Here is a 27,897-nt window from a genome sequence, read left to right on the forward strand (position 1 = left end):
TGTTCTACGAACTATCTTTTAGTTTTTGAAACAATTTTACAGCAGTGAGTTTTTAAAACCATTTTTATTAAAACTTTTGGTTTACTCCATTTCCATTATACTTTACCATCCACTAGTACATTTTTAATATTTGGGGGGGCATGAACATTGCCACCTGCTTGGTATTACCAGCTGCATGAATATGGTACTTCGATTTTCTTCTCTGGGTCATCTTATCTTTAGAGGCCACAGCTTTGAGAGGCCACCAGTCTAGTGGTATGCTCAGACTGAGAAACTTAATGTGCACAATTGTTTAATTTTATGTTGGCAACAATAAACTTATCTATACGAGCAGCAATTTCATTAAAAAAATCAACTTTCATATACACTTTGCAACAGCATCATTGTAAAACTTTAACTTAGATTACATTTTCCAAAAAAATCAAATCTATATTTTGAAATAGGAACAAGTTCTGCTTTCACAGAGGGTTCTTTATTCTTCACTAGTAGTAATGTGTGTTCCAGGGCCATATGTGGCAATAAACTGTAACAGCTGCTGATGGCACTGCATCAGATAAACATCTCTTTGCTGCAGAGAGTTTTCATCATCGAGGTCAAATGGAAACACTGCATTTGGAGCGACACAAAATATAGAGGCACCTACAAAAGAAGAATTCAATTGAAAATGTTAATAGATTCCATGTGCACTACTGGAAAATGCTCTTGACCAACGGTTCTGCTTCATCTGAGTGACATTTGAAAGTGTAAAGTTCATATGCCATACCAAATCCCCTAGAGCATTTTTAGAGACAAATTTTGAGAACAAGGTAGAAATATTATATAATGTGGTTAGTGTTCTTTTCATAAGTCATCCTTTGAAATCTGTTGGAGCAAGGCTGTAGTGTAGACACTCCTATAATTTGGTCAACGTAAGCTGCCTTACGTTGACATAACTGTGCTGTAGATCAGGCTATAGAATTGTAAGACTGGAAGGGACCTCGAGAGATCTTCCAGTCCAGTCCTCTGCACTCGAGGCAGGATTAAGTATTAATGATATCTAAAGTGTCTTTGGGAAATCCACTTTTCTAATAAGGGAAGGAGTAGAAGAAAAGCTGTAAAATGTCTGAGAAGCCAAGTACAGCCTAAATACCTGCTTCTCAGACTGGTGTTTGCACTTCAGCATTCTCTCTCCTATCAAGTTAACTTCGCTACTTTAGTCTTAGCATGGAAACAGGGCTTTAACTAAGGCCTTGTCTGCACTACCACTTCTGTCTGCAAAACTTTTGTCACTTGGAGGGAGTTGCGGGGTGTGGAAAAAGTCACCCCTCTGAGCGACATAAGCTTTTCTGGCATGAGTGCTTGAGTAACCATGTTATGTTGACGGGAGAGAGTTCTGCTGACATCATAAAACTACCTAAATAAGCAGCAGTAGCTATGTTGGCAGGAGAGGGTCTTTTGCCAACATAGTGCTGTCCACACAAGTGCTTATGCTGGCAAAACTTATGTTGCTCAGGAGGATGTTTTTTCACACCCCTGAGTGACAAAAGTTTTGCTGGCATAAGTTCTAGTGGAGACAAGACTAGGTATTTATATCCAAATTTAAGATGCTGTAATTAAAACTTGAGTGTATCTTTCATCTAGTTTTAATTGTTTAAATTTAATGTTAAAATTGACCAAATATAAAGAATCTATTTAGACCGAATACTCACCTAACAAACATCTAGTCGGTTAAAACTTATTTGTTCTTACCCTGTTTTAAAGTGAGAGATGATTCAAATAATAAGACAGCAATCAACACATCTGCCTCAAGTACTTTCCTCCTTAAACTCAGTTTAGCATGTGCTTCAGACAATGAAACCCTAAGACAAAATGTCAGTGTTTCAGAAAAATATATTACACAAAATCCATTGGTGTACACTGCACTGCAATGACTAAATAAAAAGCTAACCATGAGGGCAATCAATAGCACCATTGTAGTTTATTCAAGGTGGCTTTTTCATACAATAGAGTGCTCAAGTTTTACAGGTTTAAATGCTGTGGGGGTACACAAATGATTTCTAGTGGGCAATGTAACACCATTTATTCCATCACAGCCAAATATGTACACAACTATTTTGTGCATCACTTATCACAGTATTCTGAGAATACACATATAACTTCCTCACATATGACACTAGTAGGGGACCATAATTATTGCATTGACATTTGTTTCAATATTAGTTACTTTAATAGCCATTATTTTTAAGGCCTGGCAAATGAACAAAAACATTTCTGGAGCTACTCCAAAACAAATTCAGGAAATACAAACATCCTAGAATTATAAATACTAAGTAAACTACTGTACCAAGGATGGCCAAACTGTGGCTCGTGAGCTGCATGCAGCTCTTTTACACTTACGTGTCTTGCAGAGCCCCCTGTGCCCCTTCACCCCCCCATACCCCACCCACCAGACGGGTTAGGAGCTCAGAGCTTCTGCCTTGAGGCAGGGTGGTGGGGCTAGAGGATTCTGCCCAGTGGGGAAAGAGGTCTCGGTCAGTAAGTTTGGCCACCCCTGACCATGGACTATGAAAACTTGAAGGCCCTGGCATCCAAAGAGCTCCATGTTTTCATATTTAAAAAAACCAAACCTTTATAACCCCAAAGTAGGCAAGTATTATTACCAGTTTTATAGATAGAGAATTTGAGGCATGGAGAAGTTAAACAATTTAATTAGGAAAATTAAAACGTACAGGATTTTCAGTGCAGATGCTGATAGTTTTGATCCATGAACAGAATCTGTTCTGACTCTGCGACTTGCTAGGTAGTAGCCGTGAATGAGTCTTTCTGCTTCTGAACTGAGTTCTACGTGCAAATTCTTAGCAAATACAATAAGCTAAAGACAGCATAAATTTTAAATATTTAAGGAATATTGTTGAAAACATACATCCAAAGCTCATTTTGCTACTCATATAACATCAGTTGCATAGTATTAATATATATATATATATATATATATATATATATAGACAACATTTTCCACATTAACACAATTTTTAGAAAAGATTATGACCATTTACGCATCAATACGATGGCTATGTCTCATGTAGAAACAAGTAATTGTTCACTAATCTATTAATTTTAAATAAAAGTGCTGGACCCTCCCTCAATCATTTTAAATATTCTCTAGTCTACTGAAATATTAATTAGAAATAAGCATGCACTAAACTAATAGGTGCCAATCTTGTTGAAACTGCATATTGGAGATCTACTTTTTTTTAAATTACATTTACCAACACTATTGTGTTTCAGAAATCAGGAGAACAAATGGAGTTTAGTAGGAGAGTATATACATGATTTCAAATGTGTATGAAATAGATTACTTTTAGTATTAAAAGGGTTTAGAACTCTGAACATAATAGGTGTTTTGTGACTGTCAATACTCAGATTTGCATGCTATCCTTATTTTTAATCTATACATGTAATTTAGGACATTACAGTTGGTGCATATTTGTGGAGATTACTGCATTTTTGAGATAGTCGTTTTGTTTGTTAGCCTATAATTATGAAACCCTGGGCCAAATTCAGCTGTAATGGCTGGGGTAAGGTCACTGGAAATGAATTTGCTTGCCCCATACCTGAATTCGGATGACTTTTCAGGATTAAACTTTTAAAATCCAATTTCTGATTTAAAAATTGTTCCTTACATTCACTGTCTTGAGATACGGGTTGGTGATTTCATTGCACTGGACAGTGAGATAACATCTAGTTTAAATTTTAAATACAAGCTGTCAGTCAGATAGTAAGTAACTGTTCAACTGGCCACTGAGCATCTGCTGTCACTGGAACTTCTGCTGCTACTATGAGAATCTGACTCCACAACAAAGGAGCTGGTAGCTCCTTGTGCCAGTGGTAGCCTGTGATATGTCGCTAATGTTTAAAAATTAATGTAGAATCCCAAAAAAGCAACCTCGTGCAGAGAAGATACAAAATGAAGTTGCTTGTTAGAACATCCATTCTTCGAGAGCTTGCTCATGTTGATTCCAAGCAGGTTTGCGCGTGCTGCGTGCACAATTGTCGGAAGGTTCTTCCCCCAGCCATACCTGTTGGGTCGGTGCAGGCATCCCTTGGAATATAGGGCTGAATATAGGGCTCTGTCGCCCCGCCACCCCTTCAGTGCCTTCTTATCGCCAATGACGGTTGTCGAAGCTTCCTCGCCTTGCAAGCGAATTAGTTAAGGGAGTTCATCCCCATTCATGGTATTTCCCTTCCTGGAGCACTGGGGCATGCCGGGGGCCCAAGGTTTTAAGCCCTGCGAAAATCTGTAAAGGGTTCTGGACCTCATGGGTGTACCACCAGGTCCAGGGAACACAGTCAAGAGGCCCTTACTCGGGCGTGTCAGAGATACAGACGTCCCACGTCTTGGAGCGCAGAGCCCCTCCCAGTACTGAGGTCCGTGATCGCAGGAAGAAGGAGCCTGCGGCAAGGGTCAGTGAAGAGCACGGTGCCAGGGAAGGCGCTGGCACTGAGGAGCGCCCTGAAGGGGATGTGGAGGAACCAGACCAGGAGATACTGGAGGCTGGCATCAGGCCAAGAGCCTCATTCTCCTCTTCCCCAGACGAAGCGGTGGCGGGCTCGTCAACCACACGTGTCCCAATGCACAACAGAGCCCATCAGCAGCTGCTAAGACGGATGGCTCAGAACTTGGGGTTGCAAGTGGAGGAGGTTAAAGAGTCAGTGGGACCTGATGGTGAATATCCTGATGCCAGGAGGGCCTTCAAAGGTAGCCTTGCCGCTCATTAAGAAAATTCAGGCCACAACAAAGACCTTGTGGCAGATTCCCACCTTGATTCCCTCAACAGTGAGGGGCATAGAGAGGAAGTATTTCATGCCCTCCAAGGGAAACGAATGCTTGTTTCACACACTCTTAGCTAGCTCATTGGTGGTTTCAGCTGCAAATGAGAAAGAAAGACAAGGGCAGCAGGGTCCAATGCCCAAGTCCAAGGAGCCCAAAGGACAGGACCTGTTTGGAAGAAAGGTCTACCCACCAGGGGGCTCCAGCTGAGGATCGCCAACCAGCAGGCGATCCTCAGCAGGTATAACTTCAACTCATGGGAGGTGATGTTGAAGTTTAAAAACCTTCTCCCACCTGACTCCAAGTCAGAATATGGAGCTATGATAGATGAAGGCAAGGTGGTGGCCCGGACGTCGCTGCAGGCTGTGCTCAATGCGGCGGACTCAGCGACACGCATCATGATGTCAGGGTTAGTGATGAGATGTAGCTCCTGTTTACAGGTGTCGGGCCTCCTGCCGGAAGTTCAGTCCACAATTCAGGACTTATCATTTGAAGGAGGGGGTCTGTTTTCAGAGCAGACGGATTCAAAGCTCCATAGTCTCAAGGACTCCAGGGCAACTCTTAAATCCCCGGGGCTCCACACGCCCTCTACCAAGCAGAAGCATTTTAAGTCTCAGCCGAGCCAAGATTCTACTCCTCACAGCCAAGGCAGGACTTCTCAAGGAGGAGGGGTAGAAATAGCAGACGCAAAACCCCTTAGCTGCATAACCAGGGCAGGGGCTCAGGCAAATAACTCGGTACCGAAGCAGAACATTTGAAGCCATGCCCAAGGGCGACACTCCAGCTCAGTACCTGGATCCTCATCCTCCTTTCCTGGACTGGCTATTCCATTTCTACTGGGCGTGGGCCAGTATAACATTGGACAGATGGGTCCTACACAAAGTGAAGCTGGGATACTCCCTTCAGTTTTCTTCTTCCCCACCTTCCCACTCCCCTTCCCTGTCCCTCTTTAGGGACTCCTCATTAGCAACTTCTCATACAAGATGTGCATCAACTGTTGCCGGGGCAGTGGAGGAAGTCCCTCTGGACATGAGGGGAAAGGGTTTTTACTCCAGATACTTTCTGATCCCCAAAACAAAAGGGGGACTCAGACCTATCCTGGACCTATGGAACCTCAATAAGTTAATAAAGAAGCTAAAATCCCACATGGTTTCCCTTGCCTCCATCGTTCCCTCTCTGGATCCAGGGGACTGGTATGCCACCCTTGACCTAAAAGATGCCTACTTTCATATTTCAATATTCCCCCCTCACAGGAGAGTCCTCAGATTCGTAGTGGGGCACATACATTACCAGTTCACAGCCCTCCCGTTAGGCCTCTCGTCAGCCCCGAGGGTCTTCACCAAGTGCATGGCCATCCTTTCAGCTTTCCTGAGAAGGAACCACGTTCAGGTGTACTCCTACCTGGACAATTGGTTAGTCACGGGGCATTCCAGGGAGCAAGTGCGTGCCCATGTCGTGTTGGTGAGATCGACCTTCGCCAGTTTAGGGCTCCAGCTGAACAAGAGCAAATCCACATGGGAACCGGTACAAAGAATAGAGTTCATTGGGGCAGTTTTGGATTCAGGCCAGGGCGTAGCTCCTGGAGGCTCGTTTCCAGACCATGGAAGCATTGATAAGGGGCTTCAGAAGCTTTCCCACCACCACAGCTCGGAGTTGTCTCATTCTTCCAGGTTGCATGGCCTCATGTACCTTCATGGTTAGACATGCGAGGCTAAGACTCAGACCTTTCCAGTTGTGACTCGCATCAGTCTATCGTCCCCACAGGGACAAACTGAACAAGATGATATTCATTCCACGTCAAGTGCTGGAAGCCCTGGGTTGGTGGCTAGACCCACAGCTGGTTTGCAGGGGAGTCCCATTTGCCGCTCCGCAGCCATCAGTGGTGCTGGTCACAGATGTCTCGGCTCCGGGTTGGGGGGGCACACCTCGGTTCACTCACAATGCAACATCTGTGATCTGCGGATGAGCCATCACTCCATATAAATGTCTGGGAGCTTTGGGTGGTCCGGCTGGCATGTCAGGCTTTTCTGCCTCAGCTTCAGGGGACAGTCATATTGGTGATGACAGACAACACCACAGCAATGTTCTATATAAACAGGCAGAGAGGAGCATACTCCTCTCTCCTGTGCTGAGAAGCCTTCAGCTTGTGGGACTTCTGCATAGCCCACTCCATCCACTTGGAGGCGTCATATCTGCCTGGAGTCCAGAACGAACTAGCGGAACACCTCAGCCACTCCTTCACTCCCCATGAGTGATTTCTCTGCCTGGATATAGTAAAAGACATTTTCTGAAAGTGGGGATTTCCCCAAGTTAACCTCTTTGTGACGCACTCCAACAGGAAGTGTTATCGATTCTGTTCTTATCAGAACCACAACTGAGGTTCCTTAGTGGATGCATTCCTTCTCCCGTGGGGCTTGTTCCTGTCATATGCCTTCCTGCAGTTCCCTCTGATTCACAAGGTCCTCTTGAAAGTGAGGAGAGACAGGGTCTCAGTCATCCTCATAGCTCCAGCTTGGCCCAGGCTCTGCAGTGTCGCTGCAGCTGTCCATAGACACTCGGATCACTCTGCCTTTGGTCCCAGACCTTATCACTGAGAACCACAGACAGCTCTGCTATCCCAACCTGGGCTCACTCCACCTCACAGCGTGGAGGCTGCATGGCTGAGCTCTAGGGAAGCCATGTGCTCACAGCAGGTGCTGGAGGTTCTCCTTGGTAGCCGGAAGCCATCCACCAGGGCGACATACTCGGTGAAATGGAAAAGATTCTCTATCTGGTCGTCTCAAACGGTACTCCTCCAGACCGGGCTCCGTTGCCCCTTATCCTGGACTACCTGCTGCACCTGAAAACAGCTAGGGATAGCTACCTCATCAATTAAGGTGCATCTAGCAGCAATTTCTGCATTCCATCCTGGAGAAGGAGGCAGATCGGTCTTTGCCAACCCCATGGTGTCAGATTTTCTTAAAGGTCTAAAACGACTTTACCCTATGGTTTGTCGCCCCATCCCGGCTTGGGACTTGAATTTGGTGCTTAGTAAGCTAATGGGGCCCCCGTTTGAGCCTCTGGCTATTTGCTCCCTCCTGTACTTGTCCTGAAAGGTAGACTTCCTAGTGGCAATCATCTCAGCAAGGAGAGTGTCAGAACTTAAGGCATTGACCTCGGACCCACCATATACGGTGTTCACAAGGACAAGGTGCAACTGTGCCCTCACCCAGCTTTCCTCCCCAGGGTGGTCTCCCACTTCCATACAAGTCAGGACATCTTTTTGACGGTGTTCTGCCCTAAGCCACGTGCTAGCAGCAGGGAGTGTGCCCTCCATTCGCTTGATGTTAGGCGAGCGTTAGCATTCTATCTGGAGTGTACCAAGCCGTTTCGGAAGTCGAACCAGCTTTTCATCGCAGTGGCAGACAGGGTGAAGGGCAATCCGGTGTCATCCCAACGAATTTCGTCATGGATTACTTCTTGTATCAGAACCTACTATGACTTGTCTAAGATTCCAGCCCAACCCTTGACAGCACATTCAACCAGAGAACAGGCAACTTCGGCAGCATTATTGGTGCAAATTCTCACGCAGGAGATTTGTAGGGCTGCTACGTGGTCCTCCATCCATATGTTCACTTCACATTATGCCATCACCCAGCAGGCTAGGAATGATGCGGGATTCGGTAGGGTTGTGCTGCAGACAGCCATCTCGTGAGCTCTGACCCCGCCTCCTAAGGTCAACTTGGGAGTCACCTGCTTAGGATGGACATGAGCAAGCACTCAAAGAAGAAAAAATGGTTGCTCACCTTTTATAACTTGTTCTTCGAGATGTGTTGCTCATGTCCATTCCAAGACCCACTTGCCTACCCCCTTTGTCGGAGCTGAATGGCAAAAAGGAACTGGCGGGGCGGCAGGGCCCTACATATGGTGCCACTCCAGGGGGCACCTGCACCGACCCGACGGGGACTGCTGGGGGGAAAAAATTTCCAACAATCATGCAAACGGCGCACGCATACCTGCTTGGAATGGACACGAGCAACACATCTCGAAGAACAACAGTTACAAAAGGTAACTGTTTTTTGCACTTTTTGAAAGTGTAAAAGCTATTTTTCTTGCTAACAGACATTTTCTCACTGTGCTTTAGGATGAAATCAGATTAATTCCAAGTCAAAGTTTTACAATTTGAAGTGACTTCAATGGTGGAGGAACATGAATATTGTATTAGTATCAAATGTGCATCAGGCTAGTATGGGATTGGACCATGTTGAATTCAATAACTATATTGTCCATCCTGCACAAATAGGCTGCTGTAAATTTTAGTAAATGAGCCTCTCTTTGATGTGTGGTTTTTTTTTTTTTTGGAAATGTATTAAATGGGAGTAGCTGTTTTGCTTATGCATTATCTTTGTACTCCAATAATATATACCTGCATTCTCCTTCCTGGAAGAGGCACCCTTCTTCCCTCCACTCTCCCAGAAAGTGGATTTTCTGGAAATAACATGATTAAATCTGTTGTATTATAGTAAGTCTGTGCTTTGTGGGACAGATACTGAGAGAGTGCTACCTCCACTAGATAAATGTTCAGAAAACACCCACTATTTTATAGATAGGCAAATTGATTTTATCAACGTAATTAATTGCAAACTCCTACTGACTTCAGTGAGAGCAGAATGGGGCATGGAATAGTAAGTTAATATCTGCATGTCCAGAAGTATACAAGTCATCTCCGGAAAATTGTATCATGCCAAGTATTAGTACTAGATTATCAAATACAATTTTGTTCTGAACTGTAGCCAGTTACCTCTTCATAATCTTGTGTTCTGAACTTCTGGGAGTTGGTATAAGGTAATTCTTTTGGATCAATAGCTGTCTTCAAGATATGATCCAAAAGAGGAAGAGCTGGTTGGCAAGATAATTCGTTGCAGTGTATCAAAATCCCAAAAGCATCTATAAGGTTAGCAGATATTGATCTCAAGTCCTAAACAGAATAAGACACAAAGCAATATGACTGAAAAGCTCAACTCTTTATTTTTCAATCAACTGAAAAAATCAATTTACTTCTGGTTATACTGTATAGAACGTGTCGGGGTCTTGTCCTCTCTTATAGGTGAGCAAATGCAAATGTATTTTGAATGAAATTACTATTTGGGGGAGGGGGAAAATCTAATGTTACAATGGACACATTCTACAATCCTGTTTATTCAGAGGCTGAAGGAACAGCATAAAACCCTTGAATAAATAAAGACTTTGTGTTTAGAAAAGCTGGCCTATTTTAGAGGGTATGGGCTTTAAAGTGACTTCTCTGTGGCTTGTGCTTAGATGCCACCTATTTGTTTTCACCTCTATTGTTTTACATGTAGAATCGTCTGCAACTGCAAACTGTTGTTATAGTGCAATTATTGCCATAACAAAGTATACGTCTTACCAGCTTGCCAATTAGAGTGTTATCCTTTTGTACATATTTTTTGGAAGAAGAATCCACATCTACAAAAGACCAGAAACTGGTCTGAATTGGAAGAATAACTTGTTGGTCAACATCTTCTCCATACTTCTTTCCAGGAATGAATACTGTAGTAGTTCTGCTCTCCAGCACTATCAGGTCAAACAATACATTTATTACTTATTTAAATTAAACTACTGTAGTATTTAACATTATATCTCTAATCCCAATTACAGGATCTGAGGATAATTACAATTATATACTGTACTTTTTTATGGGAAAGTCAGGATCTCGTCAAAGCAACTGATGCAAAAATGTGAAAGTAATCAATGCATTTAGTGTAGGCGGATGAAGAAAATATTCATGCATGCAAGAACCTGTGTACTCTCCAGGTTAAGATTATCATATCCCTGGGGAAAGAACATGCCACAGCGGGAGCTATTTATTTAAAGCCAGCACTTGGTTCCATATTCAAAAACAGAAGATTCAGAATAGCATATAAGTAAGCATACTACACTTAAGTTACATCTGTGTTTCAGAAAAGCAGAGTAATATCAATAGCCAAGGCTATATCTTTTGAAAGCATGTCTAGTCCACTTTGCAAAAACTTTCTCAGATAAAAACCAGTTCAGTTAGATAGGTGTATACAAGGCACTGTAATGTGCTTGCAGTCTGTTGGTAAACTAACTAGCCCTAAGATGCCACCCTTGCTCTGTATGTATGTTAAACAAATACAGATAGGGTTATGTTGTCCTGCTTTGTTCAAATTACTATAGCTGTGATACAGACAAAGGTGTGCCCATTTGAAAAACAGGCTCGTTCTCTACAACAAACATACCACACCATGCAAAAATGTGCTTAGTTTGCATCAACTCCTAAATATAATTTGAGGGCTCTTTGTTGCTGGGGCTTGTATCCTGCATAAGCTAGTTTTCTATCATTTAAATAGTTAATGTAGTAAGTCTGTGTGATCCTGTCATGCCTTTCTTTAAGTTCAATTCATGTAAAAATCTTATTAACCTTCCCCAGTACTATATGGGGACTATATGAGGTTTTCTAAGGATACAGAATGTTATTTTCTCAGCAGTTAGGGAGAAATAACATTTCTGTCAAGAGTGCACAAGAGTAGGATTGCAGTTAGGATTTAAAGAGCCCTGGACAAATTGTAGAAACTAGCTTTCTTAAGACCTGGTGGTCCCAACTCTCCCAATGTCTAGCCATGGTTCTACTTGTCTATCCTCTTGCACTGATTTCTCCCCTCTTCTGATTGCTCAGTATAGGCAAAATGGCTTTATGCTGGTTACCTGACTGCAGAAGTTCAAGTTTATCCTTTTTATGTGACAACAAGTCTCCTATGAAGCAGATACCACCTTTGGACAGCAGAGCACTGCAAGCCTGAATGCTAGCAGTTCCAGTTCCATGCTTATCTTTGGACACAGTAGGAAAAATGTCACTAGATGCTGGGTGCCGTATGCCACGGGCCACAAGACAAACACTGTAATTCAAAAGCCTAGGGAAAAAATAATTGTCAGCAATTTGCAACACCTGCAAAAATATAGTTAAATTATTTCCCTTTACAAAAACTAGTGGTATTTATACAATCAGTATTAAAAGCACACAGGTAGGAACATAATTTAAATAAGGTAGAAAGAAAAAAATTATCAAAATCAAATCCTTTTATAGGAGTATAAAATATTTCTGAATACTAAGGTAAAACCCAGGTTTCTCATAGACAATCACAAAAGGGGCACTATTTGTAAATAGTTGCTCCTTTTATTTTTAATAGTTTCCTTCTAGTACCACTAACTACTTGAAGAAGCATACATTTTCAGCTGTATTCTAATTTAATATTCTTAAATTGGTCTAGCATACAAGGCAAAATTCTGAGTTGGGTCAGAGGAGGGATTGAATTATTGTCCCACATTGCTAATGCATGATTCTGCCCCATTGAAGGCAATGGCCTGGGAGCTTTACCATTGACTTTAAAGGATGTAGGATCAAGCCTTTACTGCAGTAGTCCTGTCATTTTGCCTCCTGTATGGGGACTAGAGAAAGGTCTATTGATCCACACAGTAGTGGACCCAAAGACTCAGACAGGGATGCAGGGACTTCCACTATTGAACTGTGTTCTAGGGCATGCAGATTGGGGAGCCAAATTTTGCTTCCCATATGCAATGGAACCACATTGGTTCCATTGTGGTGAGAGTCCCTCATGCTTGCAAAAGATGGAGGTGGATTTTGTCCCAATATAAATATGGAGGAATATGCCATCATCTTGGCAGTCTAATGGATTCCAAGCCAGTCAAAGCTCAGCCTCCTAAAGCATGAGAGGCAGGAGAGTTTGAGAAGAAGGCTGGTCCAGTGTTAGGGTGTTGTTGGAGACCCAGGTTCAACTTCCTGCTCTGCCAAAAATTTCCTGTGTGATTTTGGACAAGTCACTTAACGGCCTGATTTTAAAGGTATTTAGACACCTAAATACCTTTGGAAATTTAGTCCTTAGTCTTTCTGTGCCTCAATTCTCCATCTGCAAAATGCGGACAAAGGTACTTCCCTACTCACAAGACTGTTGTGAGGATTAAAGACGTTTAAATATTGTGAGATTCTTCAATATTACATGAAGTTGGTAGATTTCCATTTCATACAGCTAAATTTAGTGTCTTCCATGGTGAAACATTCCAAAGGGGTAGCCGTGTAGTCTGCACACAGCAAAAACAACGAGAGTCCTATAGCACTTTAAAGACTAACAAATTTAATTTCTGCAGGCACAAGCTTTCGTGGGCTGTAACCCACTTCATCAGAAATTAAATTTGTTAGTCTTTAAAGTGCAATAGGACTCTCGTTTTTTTCGATATTACAGTAAAGGGAACCATATAAGTACCTTAGATTAGATTTGTAAGTTACTTTGTTATCCTATATATATATTTTTAAGTTACTGTAAATAGTAAAGTCCTCAGCAGGAGATTGTAAAGTGCTATGTGTACTTATAAGATTCTATAGATAACAATAATTAAGCATGTATAGGGTGCAACACATTGTTTTGTTAAGCAGGTGTTTCCATTCTCTCATTTCTCTTCGTTGTTTATAACTTTAAAAAAATTTTTTTTTTGTTTTAATCTTTTCATGCGTGGCTTCAACCCAAGGTAATTTTAAAAAAATCTGAACAAAACATGTTCAGTTAATATTCATTTGTGAAAGGGTGGGATAGTGAGAAAAGCATTTCTCCCATTGCATGTATATTTTTCTGACTTTTGTTACAGTCATAAAACTCAAATGGCCGAAAACAAAGTTCTTTGCCATGTTTATAGTCCTTTTTGAGGAAAGATAATGAAGTCATATTTGTGAAAAAAATTAGAGATTTAAAATTGTATCTAAGCATGCATAGTTGAAAAGTTGTATTTATTTTCTGCATGATTACTATGGTATTATAGGTGTCTCAGAGTCCAATCGTGACTGTGTGAGGGGGTGACTATGCTAAACTTTTTTATCAAAGATTTCCCATAATTGCTATTATCAGTTCAGCTCCACCATCAGTAGCAAGAGTGGGTGCACTGGTGTGGGTGCACAGTCATCAATGTTTTATGACTGCCAATTATCCCTGCTCAGATCAAATAAACACATGGACAAAAATACTAGCAGCCATTCAGACCTTGTTAATCACTGATGGAGCTGAACTGGAGATCACAACCGTGGGACATTTTTGACCAAAAAAACTTAGTTTAGAAAGACTAAAGGGCTATATCAGAGTGACTTAAGGCCTGAGAGGGGCAAATCTTTGCTTTAATAGCCACAAATTGTAGTCCCTTCAATACCAACTTTAGAAGGACTATGATTAGGCATCTGCTAAACTGGACTGAGGTAAAAACTCAGCAAGTTAATTAGAAGATTGTCCATTAAAAGCTTTACTTGTTAAAAGCAAAACCTTAAATTTCACCATGGACATAAGCAACAGGTTAGTTAATGCCACTGGATTGCACCTGCCCGACACGACCATCATGTGGTTTGCTTCCCTCTCAGCAGTATGATAACAAAGACATGGCACACTGGCAACAAAAGAAAGGAGAATTCAGAAATAAAAAAATTATATCCTTTATTTAAAAAAAAAAGAAAAAAAAAAAAAGGTGCTGAATAAAAACCCAGGATATACTTTAAACTCTGAACTCTGTTTTCCTTTATTAAGCCTTTGTATAAAAAAACTTGGCAAATCTTTTATTTAAAGTTGTGTGTGTGTGTGTGTGTGTGAGAGAGAGAGAAAATACAGGTGTCAGTTTACCTTTCTGCTATTAGACTGTCACTGGTCACAATCAAAAGATCCAGGTAATCTGCTGTCTCACTGTCTCTGTCACATGTCTGGACTAGACTCATCAATATGGCCAGTTTGAGAGTATTGTAAGTGCCTGGTGGGACAACTTGAGAAGCAAAGATGTTGGCAAGTATGGCTGTAAACCTCCAACATGAACTTGAAGTCAAAGATAGCAGATACTTAAAATTGTCACTGATACAAGGAATACCTAATATAAACAAAGGATACCTTAATAAACATTTTTTTAACAGAGCTATTCATTAAATTAAAACAAATCAGCATTTTCTGATTATTATCAGAAAAATGAATGAAAAACTAGGTATATTTGGAATTTATCTTAGCCTAACACAAAAATTCAGACTCTGAACAGCTTAAAATTGTAGTTTTGCTATTATTAAACAGGTAAAGGACACTGTGTCCACTAATATGTATTGAGTGAGAGAGACTGCATTAATTGAAATTGTATGCCCACCTAAAATACAATCTAAATATACTTCTGACAAACTGATTATCTGTATCACCCTGGACAAACCTTATGGAATTAAGGTAAACCTTATTGAATTAAGTTATCTCTTACTGAGTTAGGTTTGATATCTTTGGGGTGTGATATTAAAAATGCAATTCTGTATGTGTTATTGTGGAGTTGTATGTAACTCCTTTAGAAGGAGGGGGATGCTAATGTAATTCTTTCAGTTATCAGCCCCTTTGAAGCCACCCTCTGGTAAGTTCCTCGTATACTAGTTCAAACTGGATTCTCCAGAGACCAACAGAAAAAGAAAGGCTTTTTGGTTAAATAGCCTGTTTTAAACAGGCTCAGTGCCTTTTTCCAGATCCAGCAAACAGACAGGCTCTAATCCTTAGGGGAGGATTGGAAGGATGTGGCCTACTGAAGCCCCATTAGACTGTGTGCTTGTTCTTAGATAAAGTTTTGATGAACTTGAAACCACCTTTGGTGGGATACAGAAGGACTGCTACTGCCAGAGGGCATATAAGGGATGGAGTGATCTCTGGTAAGCTTATTAGCATGCATATAGGTTCTTTTATTGTTTTGAATATGTTTTTTCGGTAATGCTTTTTACCTTAAGAATAAAATAGACTAACTTAGAAAGAACTGTGTGGTACTTGTAACTGTGGGCAGTCACACTGTTAACCATCTCTGAAGAGAAAACAAGCAGTCAACCTGTCTCTACTGGGAATAACACAGTGAAGGCAGGGAACTGTGCAGACCGGAAACACCCGTCAGCAGAAGGGAGTGAGACAAAGGTCTTCAACCAAGAAAAGCCAGAGCTGAGAAGCTGGAAGCCTGAGGAGAAATACAGGTGCAGCTGCCCTTAAATAAGATAACTGGAAAAGCACAGCAATAAATAATGTTCTGTAGTTTCCCAAATGGATAGACAGAAGTGATCAATTGTATTGTGTTTGGTTCTTGTGTGACAGCAATATCAGGGGCAAAAAAACAATTAGGACAAGCCCATATTCAGGGTTATTGGAGGGAAAGCACCAACGTAGTTTCCAAACCTGTATCTCCATGTACTAGCAGACTGCACTAACTGTCAAGCCTTTAATCTAACAAGAATATCATTTATTTTTAGTCATTTTAATTTACTATACAGCTTTCTTACCTTCTGGACTACAGAGCTGTATATTGTAGACTTCTATACAAACTGTAGCTTGTGAGCAGGTTTGTACGCAGGCTGGAATTCCTATAAACCTATACCTGTTTCCTATTTTCATTTTGTTTGACAATTCATCTAGAAATAATAAATATACATGGAAATATGGAGATGAGAAAATCCAAAACTTAGATTAGAAGATTTATATGTTAAACCAATGGTACAGATTAGAAAATATAATTTAGGGGAAGCAGCATACAACAGTTTGATTTCAGTGCAGCCTTAAAGATGGGAACTGAACTATGCATGTGGACAATTTTTAACTCTGGGCACCAGGTGAGGGAGGTGGGTGGGATGGGCCATTGGATTATTTTCTATTGAGAAAATGGAGAATGCAGTTAGTTTTTAATTGAAACACAAAAGACAATGCTTGCACTCTCTGCTATCTGCTCTGGCATTTGCAGTGATCTCATGGTCATATATAGTCATCTAATATAAGGTATGTGCAACCTATTATGGGCCTGAGCCTGTGAGATGCTATGTCCTGTCAATGTCCACTGAAGCTAGTGGAAATTGAGGGCATTCATTACCTCATAGTATTCATCAAAAGCTTTGTAATTATACATATACAACATCACTATTTAGATGTGTTGCTCATTATTTTGGAGTACATGGATTAATATACAATTTTCAGTAAGTATAAAGAAATACATGAATGTTATAGGCATATTAGATAAAAAGCATCAAAGCAGAACTAATGAATTTAAAAAATGGAAAAGGGTTAAAGTACTGAAAAAATATTTGGTGATAAAAATAGATTAGTGTTTTGGTGCCTGTAGTTGACGTTTCACATTAGTTATACTTTACTGTTTGCAATGGAAGTTAGAAACCTCAGAAGCCAGAGAGAATCAGGAAAATGGCAAGACTGAGGAAGGATGTTATAAAAACGTCACACTACTGCAAAACAATATGACCAGAGGAAGCAGAAAGGAGGAAGAAAAAAGTTACACAGGAAGTGAGATGCTGAACTGGCTAGGACATTTTAATTAAATACATCAAAATAAATACGAATTAACCCATTTTGTCATGTGTTCTCTAACAGCCTGGCTTACAAGATGTGGGTTCCTATCCAGATAAAAATGACATACACCACCAACTAAATATGAACTATGATTATTTTCACCATTTTGTCCAGAGAAATGAGTATATAATGAAACTGCAAGGATTTGTTCCAATTAAAAAGCTGTTTCACAAGAATACCATTCCATTCTAAAACATTTCTGGTTAAATAGATCTCATTCGGTTTTATCATTTATTTATATGAGGATAGATGAACACACAGCCTACTCACCTCTTAGGAAAACTGTAAAAGACTGAATCCTGAAATGAGGTTTATTGTTGGAATATCCTTGAAAAGCACTCAGAGCTTTTGCATCCATCATTTCAACTAGCTGTTTATCTTACAAAGTAAACAAATATAGAATGTTGTATTTCCTAAGAGTGGTACTTTACTATTTAAAGAATAAGCTAAATAAATAACAGAACAGAAGTAGAAAGATATTTTTATTATAAAAATAAAACTACATAATTCTTACCACCAAGTACTCTAAATTTCATATCTTCTTGCAGTGGTGAAGCACATAAACTGCACATAAAATCATTCCTCACTGTTGTAGACTCTGTAGCTCCAGGTATATGCACTCTTATATAGTTAAACCCTATTAAAAAGCATTACATAGACTATATAGCCAAATATTTCTTCACATTTAGTCATAATTTGTAATGGACTTTAAATTACTTAAAATATATAATTAGTTTCAAATGCAGTTTATTCCAGTTTACTTTCTGGTAAAAAGTACAAGCTCAGAAAACTTCCTAACTTCTTAAAAATAGCATACAGTCTTCATTTTAAATCCCCAATCAGAGTGGTAGAGTGATTAAAACATTGGATTGAGAATCAGGAATTCTCAAGTGTCATATATTTCTGTTCTTAAGGTGAATACCTTTATCACATGTTGTATATTTCTCTTATGACTTGGGAGCTTCTCCCCGTCACCAAATAAAAATAAACAATTATGGTGTACTAAATTTATTAGATTATACTTTTACCACTGGATGGCAGAATTGCTTATTATAGATTCTTAACCTCATGTTAGCCTGGTTTTGTGAGAAGCAGTCAGAGATATCATGTCCCTATGTGCTCCATACAACACTTACATGACATGAGGACTGTGTATTTATTATTATGTCTTCATGATTAAAAACATAATTAAAATGTGTTCCACAATCAATATTCTAATACTGAGATTTAGCTTCTGTTTTACACCTTCACAGTCACTATTATTGTAAAAAACAATTTTAGGGGTTAATCCTGCAAAAGCTTAAGCACTGGAATAATTTTACTCATGGGAGCAGTCCTATAGAAATCAAAGTTATTAAATTTAAGAAGTCCTAGACTGCTGTGAAGGAATCAATCCTAATCTAGTCCTGCTGTATAGGTAGGAGTCTGACATGACCAGGTCTTCACTAGAAACTTTTGCTGGTATAATAATGTTGGTGAGGGTGTGAGTCTTTACAACATTTTTATATAGGCAAAAAAGCCCTAGGGTAAATAGTTTACCAGCAAAAAAAAAAAAATTTCTTTTATCAGTGTATTTTATTTTGTTTGGGGGACTGTTATAAGTAAGATTAAGATTTTCTCATGGGTATTTTTAGTAAATGTCATAGATCACAGGCAATAAACAAAAATTAATGGATGCCTGCAACCTGTGACTTACTAAAACGACAGGGGGGGGTGGAGGGGGAGGAAATAACAATCCGAGCTCCACTGCTGCTCCTGCCATGGGGACTGACAGCCGCTGTTCCAGCCCCTCCACTGCAGTGGGAGCGGCAGAAGCCATGGAGTTTCATTAGTCATTAAATCTGTGACCTCCCTGACAAAATCTTATCCTGAGTTAAAAACTATATAGGCAAAAGAACTCTTGCCAGTATAGGATGTCTCCACTAGGGAGTGTTGCTGGTATACAGGCAAACCTTTTGTAGTATAGATAAGGCGACTGAGAAGAATAAATCAGAAAATTGTGATGCTCTTACTATATCAAAAAGTATCCTGGGAGTGCAGTTCCCTTGTGTAAATTACATAAAAATGTATACAGGAAAATGCCAAATTTGTGTTAGATTTTTAATGAAAAAACAAGGTTACTTACCAGTAACTGTTGTTCTTCGAGATGTGTTGCTCATATCCATTCCATCATAGGTGAGTGCGCGCCCCGTGCACGAGCCTCTGGAAGCTTTTCTGCCCTAGCAACCCCCTGCGGGTCGGCTCCTGCGCCCCCTGGAGTGCCGCGCTCATGTCGCGGTATATAGGGAGCCTGCCGACCCCGTGGCCACCAGTCCCTTCTTTCTGCCGACTCCGACAGCAGGGACGGAGGGTGGGTTTGGAATGGATATGAGCAACACATCTCGAAGAACAACAGTTACTGGTAAGTAACCTTGTTTTCTCTCTTCGAGTGTTTGCTCATATGCATTCCATCATAGGTGATTATGTAGCCATACCATGGAGGCGGGTAGGAGTCACTGTTGAGTAGCCCTTCTTAGGACGGCTCTGCCTACGGCCGCGTCTTCTCTTGCCTGTTGTACAATGGCGTAATGGGAAGAGAAGGTATGGACAGATGACCAGGTTGCTGCCCTGCAAATGTCCGTCAGGGGCACCCGTTCCAGGAAGGCCGCTGACGAGGCCTGGGCTCTGGTCGAGTGTGCCGTCACTGAGCTGGGAAGCGGCACCTTCGCCTGCTCGTAACAAGTGCGGATACATGCGGTAATCCATGTAGAGATGCGTTGAGAAGACACAGGTAAACCCTTCATTCTCTCAGCAACCGCGACGAACAGTTGGGTTGTCTTTCTGAAAGGCCTTGTCCGATCGATGTAAAAGGCCAGGGCCCTCCTGACATCTAAGGAGTGCCATCTCTGCTCCGCCTCCGATCCGTGGGGTTTGGGAAAGAATACGGGGAGGAAAATGTCTTGGTTACAGTGGAACTGGGACACCACCTTGGGTAAGAAGGCTGGGTGGGGTCTCAGTCCCACTTTGTCCTTATAGAAGACAGTGTAAGGGGGCTCCGAGGTCAAGGCTTTTAACTCGGAGACCCGTCTGGCCGAAGTAATGGCTACTAGGAAAGCCACCTTCCAGGACAGGACCAGCAAAGGGCATGTAGCCATGGGTTCGAATGGGTGTCCGGTTAACATGGAGAGAACCAAGTTCAGGTCCCAGAGAGGTACCGGGTCGCGAACTTGCGGGTATAATCTCTCTATCCCCTTCAGGAACCTACAGGACATAGGATGAGAGAAGATAGATCTCCCTTCCATCGGCCGGTGGAAGGCCGAGATGGCCGCCAGGTGCACCCTCAGGGAAGCCAGTGCGAGGCCCTGCATCTTTAGGTGAAGGAGGTATTCTAGGATTGCCTGTATGGGCGATGAACTAGGTAAGATCCCCCGGGACTCTGCCCAAAGGGTAAAGCGCTTCCACTTAGCCTTATACAGCATCTGAGTGGAAGGTTTCCTGCTCCCTAAGAGAACCTGCTGTACTTGTGTTGAGCAGGCTCTCTCCCCTTCAGTTAACCACAAAGCCTCCATGCCGTCAAGTGGAGGGAGTCCAGGTCCGGGTGAAGGAGGCGGCCCCGGTCCTGGGAGAGGAGGTCGTATCGCCTCGGCAGCGGTATCGGCTCGGCAATGGACATGTCCAATAGCATAGTGAACCAGTGCTGCCGGGGCCAGGCTGGTGCAACGAGGATGACATTCGCCTTGTCCCTCTTGAGTTTCAGGAGCACTCTGGGGAGTAATGGAACGGGGGAAACGCATACATCAGGGGCCCCGTCCAGTTGATTAGAAAGGCGTCCGAGAGGGAGCCCTGCTCTCGTCCCCGGAGTGAGCAGAACCTCTGGCACTTCTTGTTCCACGCAGAGGCGAACAGGTCCAGTTGGGGAGTGCCCCACTTGTGGAAGAGAAAAGACACCACCTCCTTGTGGAGTGACCAGTCGTGGCGGGGTACGAACGACCTGCTGAGGCGGTCCGCCTCGTCGTTCCTGACCCCGGGGAGGTGAGAGGCAGAGAGGTGAAAATCGTGCCTCACCGCAAGGTCCCATAGCTGTATGGCTTCCTGGCACAGAGTGGAGGAGCGTGCCCCCCTTGCCTGTTTATATAAAACATGGCTGCTGTATTGTCCGTGAGGACATGTACTGCTCTGCCCGTTATGAACCTGAGGAAGACCTTGCAGGCGAGACGAACTGCACGTAGCTCCCTGACATTGATGTGCAGGTGCCGTTCGTGAGGCGACCATAGACCTTGTGTGCTGAGGTCGTTGCTCATGTGGGCTCCCCAACCCACATCTGAAGCGTCTGTTATCAGCGTCACCGATGGGGTTAAGTCTGCAAAGGGAACCCCCGAAGAACCTCGCTTGGGTCCGTCCACCAGATGAGGGAGGTTAGGACCTGGGCTGGGATGGTGACCACCCTGGAAAGTGAATGTCTGGCTGGGGTGTACACCGAGGTTAGCCAACCTTGTAGGGGCCTGAGTTTGAGGCGAGCTAGTCTCACCACATATGTGCATGCCGCCATGTGACCCAACAGCTGAAGGCAGCGCCTGGCTGTCGTCGTGGGAAAACTGAAGAGTTCCTGAATGATGGCGGTCATGGCCTGGAATCTGGGCAGCGGGAGGAAGGCCCTGGCTTGGACTGCATCCAGGGTGGCCCCTATAAAGTCTATCCGCTGTACTGGAGTAAGTGTGGACTTCTGCTCGTTGACGAGCAGGCCCAGCCTGGTACAGGTTGTGCAGGTCAGGGCTAGACTGTTCTGTACGTGAACCCTGGATCTTCCCCGTATTAACCAATCGTCGAGATAGGGGAAGATCTGGACGCCTCTGCGGCGGAGGTGGGCCGCTACCACCGCCATACACTTCGTGAAGACCCTGGGTGCTGAGGAGAGGCCAAATGGTAGGGCCGAAAATTGGTAGTGGACACCTGCTACCATAAAACGAAGAAAACGTCTGTGCCCAGGGAGGATAGAAATATGGAAGTAAGCATCCTGTAAATCGAGGGCAGCATACCAATCCCCTGGATCTAGTGCGGGAATGATGGAGGCTAGGGAGAGCATCCGGAACTTGAGGCGTCTGATAAATCTGTTCAGACGACGAAGGTCCAGAATAGGTCTGAGGCCTCCCTTTGCCTTGGGGATAAGGAAATAGCGGGAATAGAACCCCCTGCCCCTCTCCGAAGGAGGAACTTCCTCTACCGCCCCAAGGCGGAGAAGAGAGTGAACCTCTTGGACGAGGAGTAGCTCGTGAGATGGGTCCCTGAAGAGGGACGGGGTAGGGGGAGAGTCTGGAGGAAATGCCGAGAGTTGGAGAGCATAGCCTCGTCTCACTATGCTGAGTACCCAGCAGTCCGAGGTTATTCCCTGCCACTCTCGGAGGAAGGGATGTAGTCTGTTCATAAAGGGGGGGGTGGAAACCAGTGGGATGGTGATGGTTACTGGGCTGCCCTCGAGCGTCCCGTCAAAAGGACCGCTTGGTATTTTTCTGCTGGCCCTGCTGGGAGCCCCCTGCAGGGCCTTGGCGGTCTCTTCTGTTCGACTGCCTGAAGCGGTCTCGACCTCGCCTGGATGGAGTTGGTCGAGGAGGCAGTCGAGGGGCAGGCTGCTGTTGTTGCTGCCGTTGGGGTCGTTGTCTGCCCTGGCGCCTCGTGGCCTGTGGCATATAGAGGCCTAAGGACTTAAGGGTGGCTCGAGAGTCCTTGAGGGCGTGTAATTTACTGTCTGTTCTATCCGAGAACAGGCCCACGCCCTCAAAAGGCAGATCCTGGATGGCCTGTTGCACCTCCAATGACAGACCCGAAGACTGCAACCACGCGGCCCGGCGCATCACGATGCCCGATGCCATAGCCCTTCCCGCTGCGTCGGTGGCATCGCTTGAGGATTGGAGGGCCGCTCCGGCGACTGTAGCTCCCTCCTGCAGGATGGTGTTGAAGTCCTCCGCCATGTCAGGTGGCAAGGCGCGGAGGAACCGTTGGAGGGAAGCCCACAGGTTCAAATTGTACCTGCCGAGGAGCGCTTGGTGATTCGCAATGCGGAGTTGTAATGCCGCAGTCGAATAAATTTTTCTACCAAATAAGTCCAGTTTTTTATTTTCTTTGTTCTTTGGTGTACTGGACTGGGCCCCTGTCTGTCCCTCTGATTAACCGCATCTACAACCAACGACCCGGGGGGGGGGTGGTTGTAGAGGTATTCAAACCCTTGGGCGGGAACGTAATATTTGCGTTCCGCAGTCTTAGAAGTGGCCGACACTGACGCTGGGGTCTCCCACAGGGGCTTGACCACCTTTAACACCCTATCGTGGACAGGGAGCGCGACGCGGGAGGGGCCTGCTGAGCTAGAGGTCCCGAAAAGAGGATCCTCCTCCTCCGAAAGTTCTTTTAGGTCGAGCTGCAGATTGTCAGCTAGCCTCCTGAGCAGTTCCTGATGGGTCTTATAATCAGGCAGGGGTGTTCTCTGGTCCCTGGAGGTGGTGTCAGGAGGAGAGGAGGAGGAGGACTGGTGCAGGGGACCCGTAGATGGACCCTCCATCGGGTCGGACTCCTCATCCGAGGAGTCCGGTCTGTCCTGACTAGGAGGTGGGGGAGGGGGCTGGACCGCCACTGAGGGGACCGACGCCGCACCCTGGGTCTGTTGTTGAGGCCATGGTCCCCAATATGGCCATTGCCAGGGCCCATGCATCCATGCTGGCACCGGTCCCGGTGCCGTGGATGTTGCAGGCCTGGAAGGTGCCGGGCTACGGGACTTCGGGCGCTTCCCCTTGTCCTTGCCCCGATCCTGCAGTGATCTGCTCCTGGAGGAGCGGGAGCAGCTACGGCGGTATCTGTGACGCCGGCGGGGCGGGGAGCGGCTATAAGTAGACGAGTGGCCCCGGGACCGTCTGGCTCTACCGTGGTCAGGCGACCTAGAGCGGTCTCTCCCTCGGCTGCGTCTTCTCCGGTGCTCCGGAGAGTCTCCGAGTGGCCGGGCGTGCGGCACCGGGGACCGCCTCGGGGTAACTCTGGGGGCCCTCGCCGACGGCGACCGGTGGTAGGGTTCCGGGGCAGGTGACCCCGACGGCTGCCAGCGGATGGGGAGCGATGGCTGTCCTGGGAACGCTCACGGGCCCGGACCGGAGATCGTGACCGGTGACGAGGGCTGTAGCGGCGCCGAGAGTCCGACCGGTGCCGAGAGTCCGACCGGTGCCGTATAGCTCGGCGCCGAGAGCCCGAACGGTGCCGAGAGGCTGACCGGTGCCGAGAGTCCGACCGGTGCCGTATAGCTCGGTGCCTAGAGCCCGACCGGTGCCGAGAGTCCGACCGGTGCCGGTCATCGCCAGGAGAGGGCGTTCGGTGCCAGGAGCTGCGCACCGGGGAGCGAGAGTGGCGCCCGCGCGGATGTTCAGAGCGCCTCTGCTCCGCTTGTGAACCAGATCGGTGCCGAGAGGTACGCACCGAAGTGCGAGGATGGTCAGTCTCTCTCGGTGCCGGCAGGCTCTCCTGACGATGGAGGGATGCCGAGGATCTGGTGGGCGATGGAGAGTGGCCGCTCTCGGAACCTCGGGACCGCTCCAGTTGCTGCGGTACCGAGGTGCTCAACGACATAAGGTCGGAGCGAGGAGGGGGGGATCCCGCTTCCCCCGTCCTCGACCGTCTGGGGGGAGACGATGGTTCCTGTCTCCGCTGCCCACCGGGGTAACCCAGCACGGATCTACCCCGAGACGCCAACCCTGACTCCCTCGGCCGAGGGGGGGATGGAGGCGTTGGCATGGCCATGAGGGCTCGTGCCGCTACAAACGCCTCCGGGGTCGACGGCCCTTGCAGGAGAGGTCCCCCACCCCCCAGGGTCGGGGGAGGCTCTCTGCGTGGCGACGCCGGTGTCGGCTCTAATCGTACCCCCTGCTGTACCGGTAGCAGGGGGGAGTCCATAGGCACCGGGTCCAGCCGCTTCTTCTTCTTCGGCACCTTTAGCGCCGGTGCCGCTGTCGGTGCCGGGGGCGCGCTGTGCACCGATGAGACGCTCGGTGCCGATGGAGATCCCGAGGGCTCGGAGACCGGGCGAAGCGCCGACTCCATTAGGATCGTCCGAAGGCGGGCATCTCGCTCCTTCTGTGTCCTGGGTTTGAAGGACTTGCAGATGCGGCACTTGTCCTTCCTGTGGAGCTCGCCCAGGCAGCGAAGACAGCGATCGTGCGGGTCGCTGATGGGGAAAGCCTTCGAACATTCTGCGCAGGCTTTAAACCCCGAAGTGCCCGGCATGGCGCCAGGAGCCCGTAAGGGCTAACTAAGTACTTAAACTACTAAAACTACTACTACTTTTTTTTTTTTTAACTATACAGGTTAAAACTATGAACTTTTAACAACTAACTACAACTATAAAACTATAACTAGAACAGGTTGAGGAGATTGCTACTTGCGATAAAGCAAGGGGCAGCGTTCCAAAAGACCGTCACGGGCGGAAAGAAGGAACTGGTGGCCACGGGGTCGGCAGGCTCCCTATATACCGCGACATGAGCGTGGCACTCCAGGGGGCGCAGGAGCCGACCCGCAGGGGGTTGCTAGGGCAGAAAAGCTTCCGGAGGCTCGTGCACGGGGCGCGCACTCACCTATGATGGAATGGATATGAGCAAACACTCGAAGAGAGAATAATGAGTTAGAGTTAATGGGCTAATCAGTCAAAGAACTTTGAGTCTAGAACATTCCTCATTTTTTTTCTTACCTTCAGAAAATGGACAGGTTTCCTCAGAACAAAGGAATCTTGCTCCTTGTGTGTATTTCATAACAGTTCCCATTGCGATCACTATTCCCTCTGACATATAAAATCTCTGTGACATGTAATCAAGTGGAAACTCACAGAGGCTGAGAACATAACTTGGCAGAGGAGGCAAGTGTGTTGGTTTCAGCACTATATTAATCTCATGAGAGAAAAAGGATTACATTAAAACAACACAAAACATTTTTATTTAAAATGTTTAGTATAAATGACAAATACTCATGCACAAAACTCAATGTGGTGCAGTTACAAAAACATTCTAGTGACATGCCAAATAATGTGAAAATAGCTCATAGTCACATTTATCCGCTTTGTCATACCCAGAGTATGTCTGGGTAAAAATGTCCAACTGTTTTTTGTTTAGATTGATAGGAGTATTGAATGAAAATGAAAATGAAAACTGAAAAATTAACACTGAAAAGTTCTCTAACTACAACTTAACATTGCTTGAAAATTACTTTATTTTATCTAAACTGGAAAAAAAGTGTAAACTCACTTGGGCCTCTGTCTGTAATTGTTCAATTAATGACAGTGTTTTAATAGCTATGAAACAGACCTGTAATTAAAAAATAAAATGATTTTGCAAAGAAAATTTTGACTTAAAATGTTGAGTACATTTTGGCCTGCTGTAAACATGCAGATTTAATTACCGCCTGAAAAATCTGTGCAGCTTTCATCGGTTTGTGCAGAATGTGATTTCCAAGAACTGCATCCAACTCAGCAATATCAGAAGGATTTACTGAAATAATGAATCGATAGACAGCATAACTTTGCTTTGAGTCTGTAAGAGCAGAGAGTCAATGAGCAAGTGTCTCTGAGCACACACATTGGAAATAATTATATTTTTGTTTAAACCAAGTTTGTTTGTCAATATTAACATGTTTACTGAACAAACAGTACCATTATATCGTTTGCAATCATCCACAAATTTCTGAAGACCACCACTCCTGTCAAGATAAATAAGAGCAACCTCTTTCATTTTCAGAAGATCTGGTCTCATCGTCCAGTGAAGCTCTTTGCTCTCTCTTATCAAAATGTTAGAATATATTAATATAAACAATAGGTGGTGGAACTAGTGTCAGCACTCAGGAAATCTGTGATAATAAAATAAGTAAGGATAATATATATATCATACACAAAGACATCACATCTATAAAAAGTGAAACCAGGAGCCAGCAAACTAAACTAAGACAAATATTGCCTTCTTCTAGAACATTACAAACAATTCCAGAGGGGTAGCCATGTTAGTCTGTATACAGCAAAAACAACGAGAGTTCTGTGGCACGTTAAAGACTAACAAATTTAATTTTTGTAGGCATAAGCTTACAAAGGTAGGGCATACGGTAGACCTCTGCATCTGACGAAGTGAGCTGAGTCTCATGAAAGCTTATTGCTACAAAAATTAAATTTGTTAGTCTTCGAGAGTTCTGTGGCATTTTAAACAGCTGATTACCATTTAACTGGTGGGGGGCAACTGGGCTCAGCTCTTCCCAAGTGAGAATAGCTGGACAGCTCTTGCTTTTGGGGAGGCGCGAATCCCAGCGTGGCTTCCCCCATACGTGCAGTGGGGTGGGGGCACCACAGCTAGGCTTGACTCCCTGTGAGTGAGAGCTGCCCAGCTGCTCTTGTTCATGGGGAGGCATGGAGCCCAGTGGGGGGAGGGAGCTGCAGCTGGGCTCTGCTCAGCTCCTTGCAAGCGAGCGCTGCCCAGCTACGGCTCTGCATGTGTGGCGGGGAAGCCGCAGCTAAGCACTGCTTGCTTGGCAGTGAGGAGTCAAGCCCAGCATGGCTCCCCACCCCCATGTATTTAACTGTTCTATTTTTAGAATGTTTATTTTTAGTTTATTAAACTAATTTTTATATCCCTAGTCCTGACCTGAAGAGTTAATACTGCTGGAAGCATGTGGTGAGAAACTGTGCTTGAA

The 27,897-nt window shown here is 44.6% G+C and overlaps 1 protein-coding gene across 1 annotated transcript; it reads right to left on the bottom strand.

Annotated features, from left to right (window-relative positions):
- Positions 1-80: 80 nt before the first annotated feature.
- On the bottom strand, positions 81-27,181 carry MCMDC2 (minichromosome maintenance domain containing 2). The gene is made up of 14 exons (XM_067553659.1): positions 26,873-27,181; positions 26,623-26,753; positions 26,469-26,528; positions 25,919-26,114; positions 17,738-17,860; positions 17,494-17,601; positions 16,152-16,280; positions 14,500-14,737; positions 11,534-11,739; positions 10,215-10,381; positions 9,591-9,767; positions 2,709-2,851; positions 1,729-1,838; positions 81-639 (listed from the first exon to the last, which is right to left on the bottom strand). The coding sequence occupies exons 1-14, from the start codon at positions 26,970-26,972 to the stop codon at positions 473-475; spliced, it is 2,055 nt and encodes a 684-aa protein (XP_067409760.1). The 5' UTR covers positions 26,973-27,181; the 3' UTR covers positions 81-472.
- Between the last annotated feature and the right edge of the window lie 716 nt (positions 27,182-27,897).

This window comes from Emydura macquarii, unplaced genomic scaffold (genome assembly GCF_026122565.2).
Source record: "Emydura macquarii macquarii isolate MOO-44397 ecotype Brisbane River unplaced genomic scaffold, CSIRO-AGI_Emac_v2 contig_1477, whole genome shotgun sequence".
Classification (NCBI taxonomy): domain Eukaryota; kingdom Metazoa; phylum Chordata; order Testudines; family Chelidae; genus Emydura; species Emydura macquarii.

Excerpts from the sequence above, each read along its gene's own strand:
- MCMDC2 (XM_067553659.1), bottom strand. The coding sequence starts at position 26,972 with ATGAGACCAGATCTTCTGAAAATGAAAGAGGTTGCTCTTATTTATCTT. Across the intron at positions 26,754-26,872 it reads TGATTGCAAACGATATAATG|ACTCAAAGCAAAGTTATGCT; the intron begins GTACTGTTTGTT and ends CTGCTCTTACAG. Across the intron at positions 1,839-2,708 it reads GCATCTGCACTGAAAATCCT|GGTTTCATTGTCTGAAGCAC; the intron begins GTACGTTTTAAT and ends ATTTTGTCTTAG.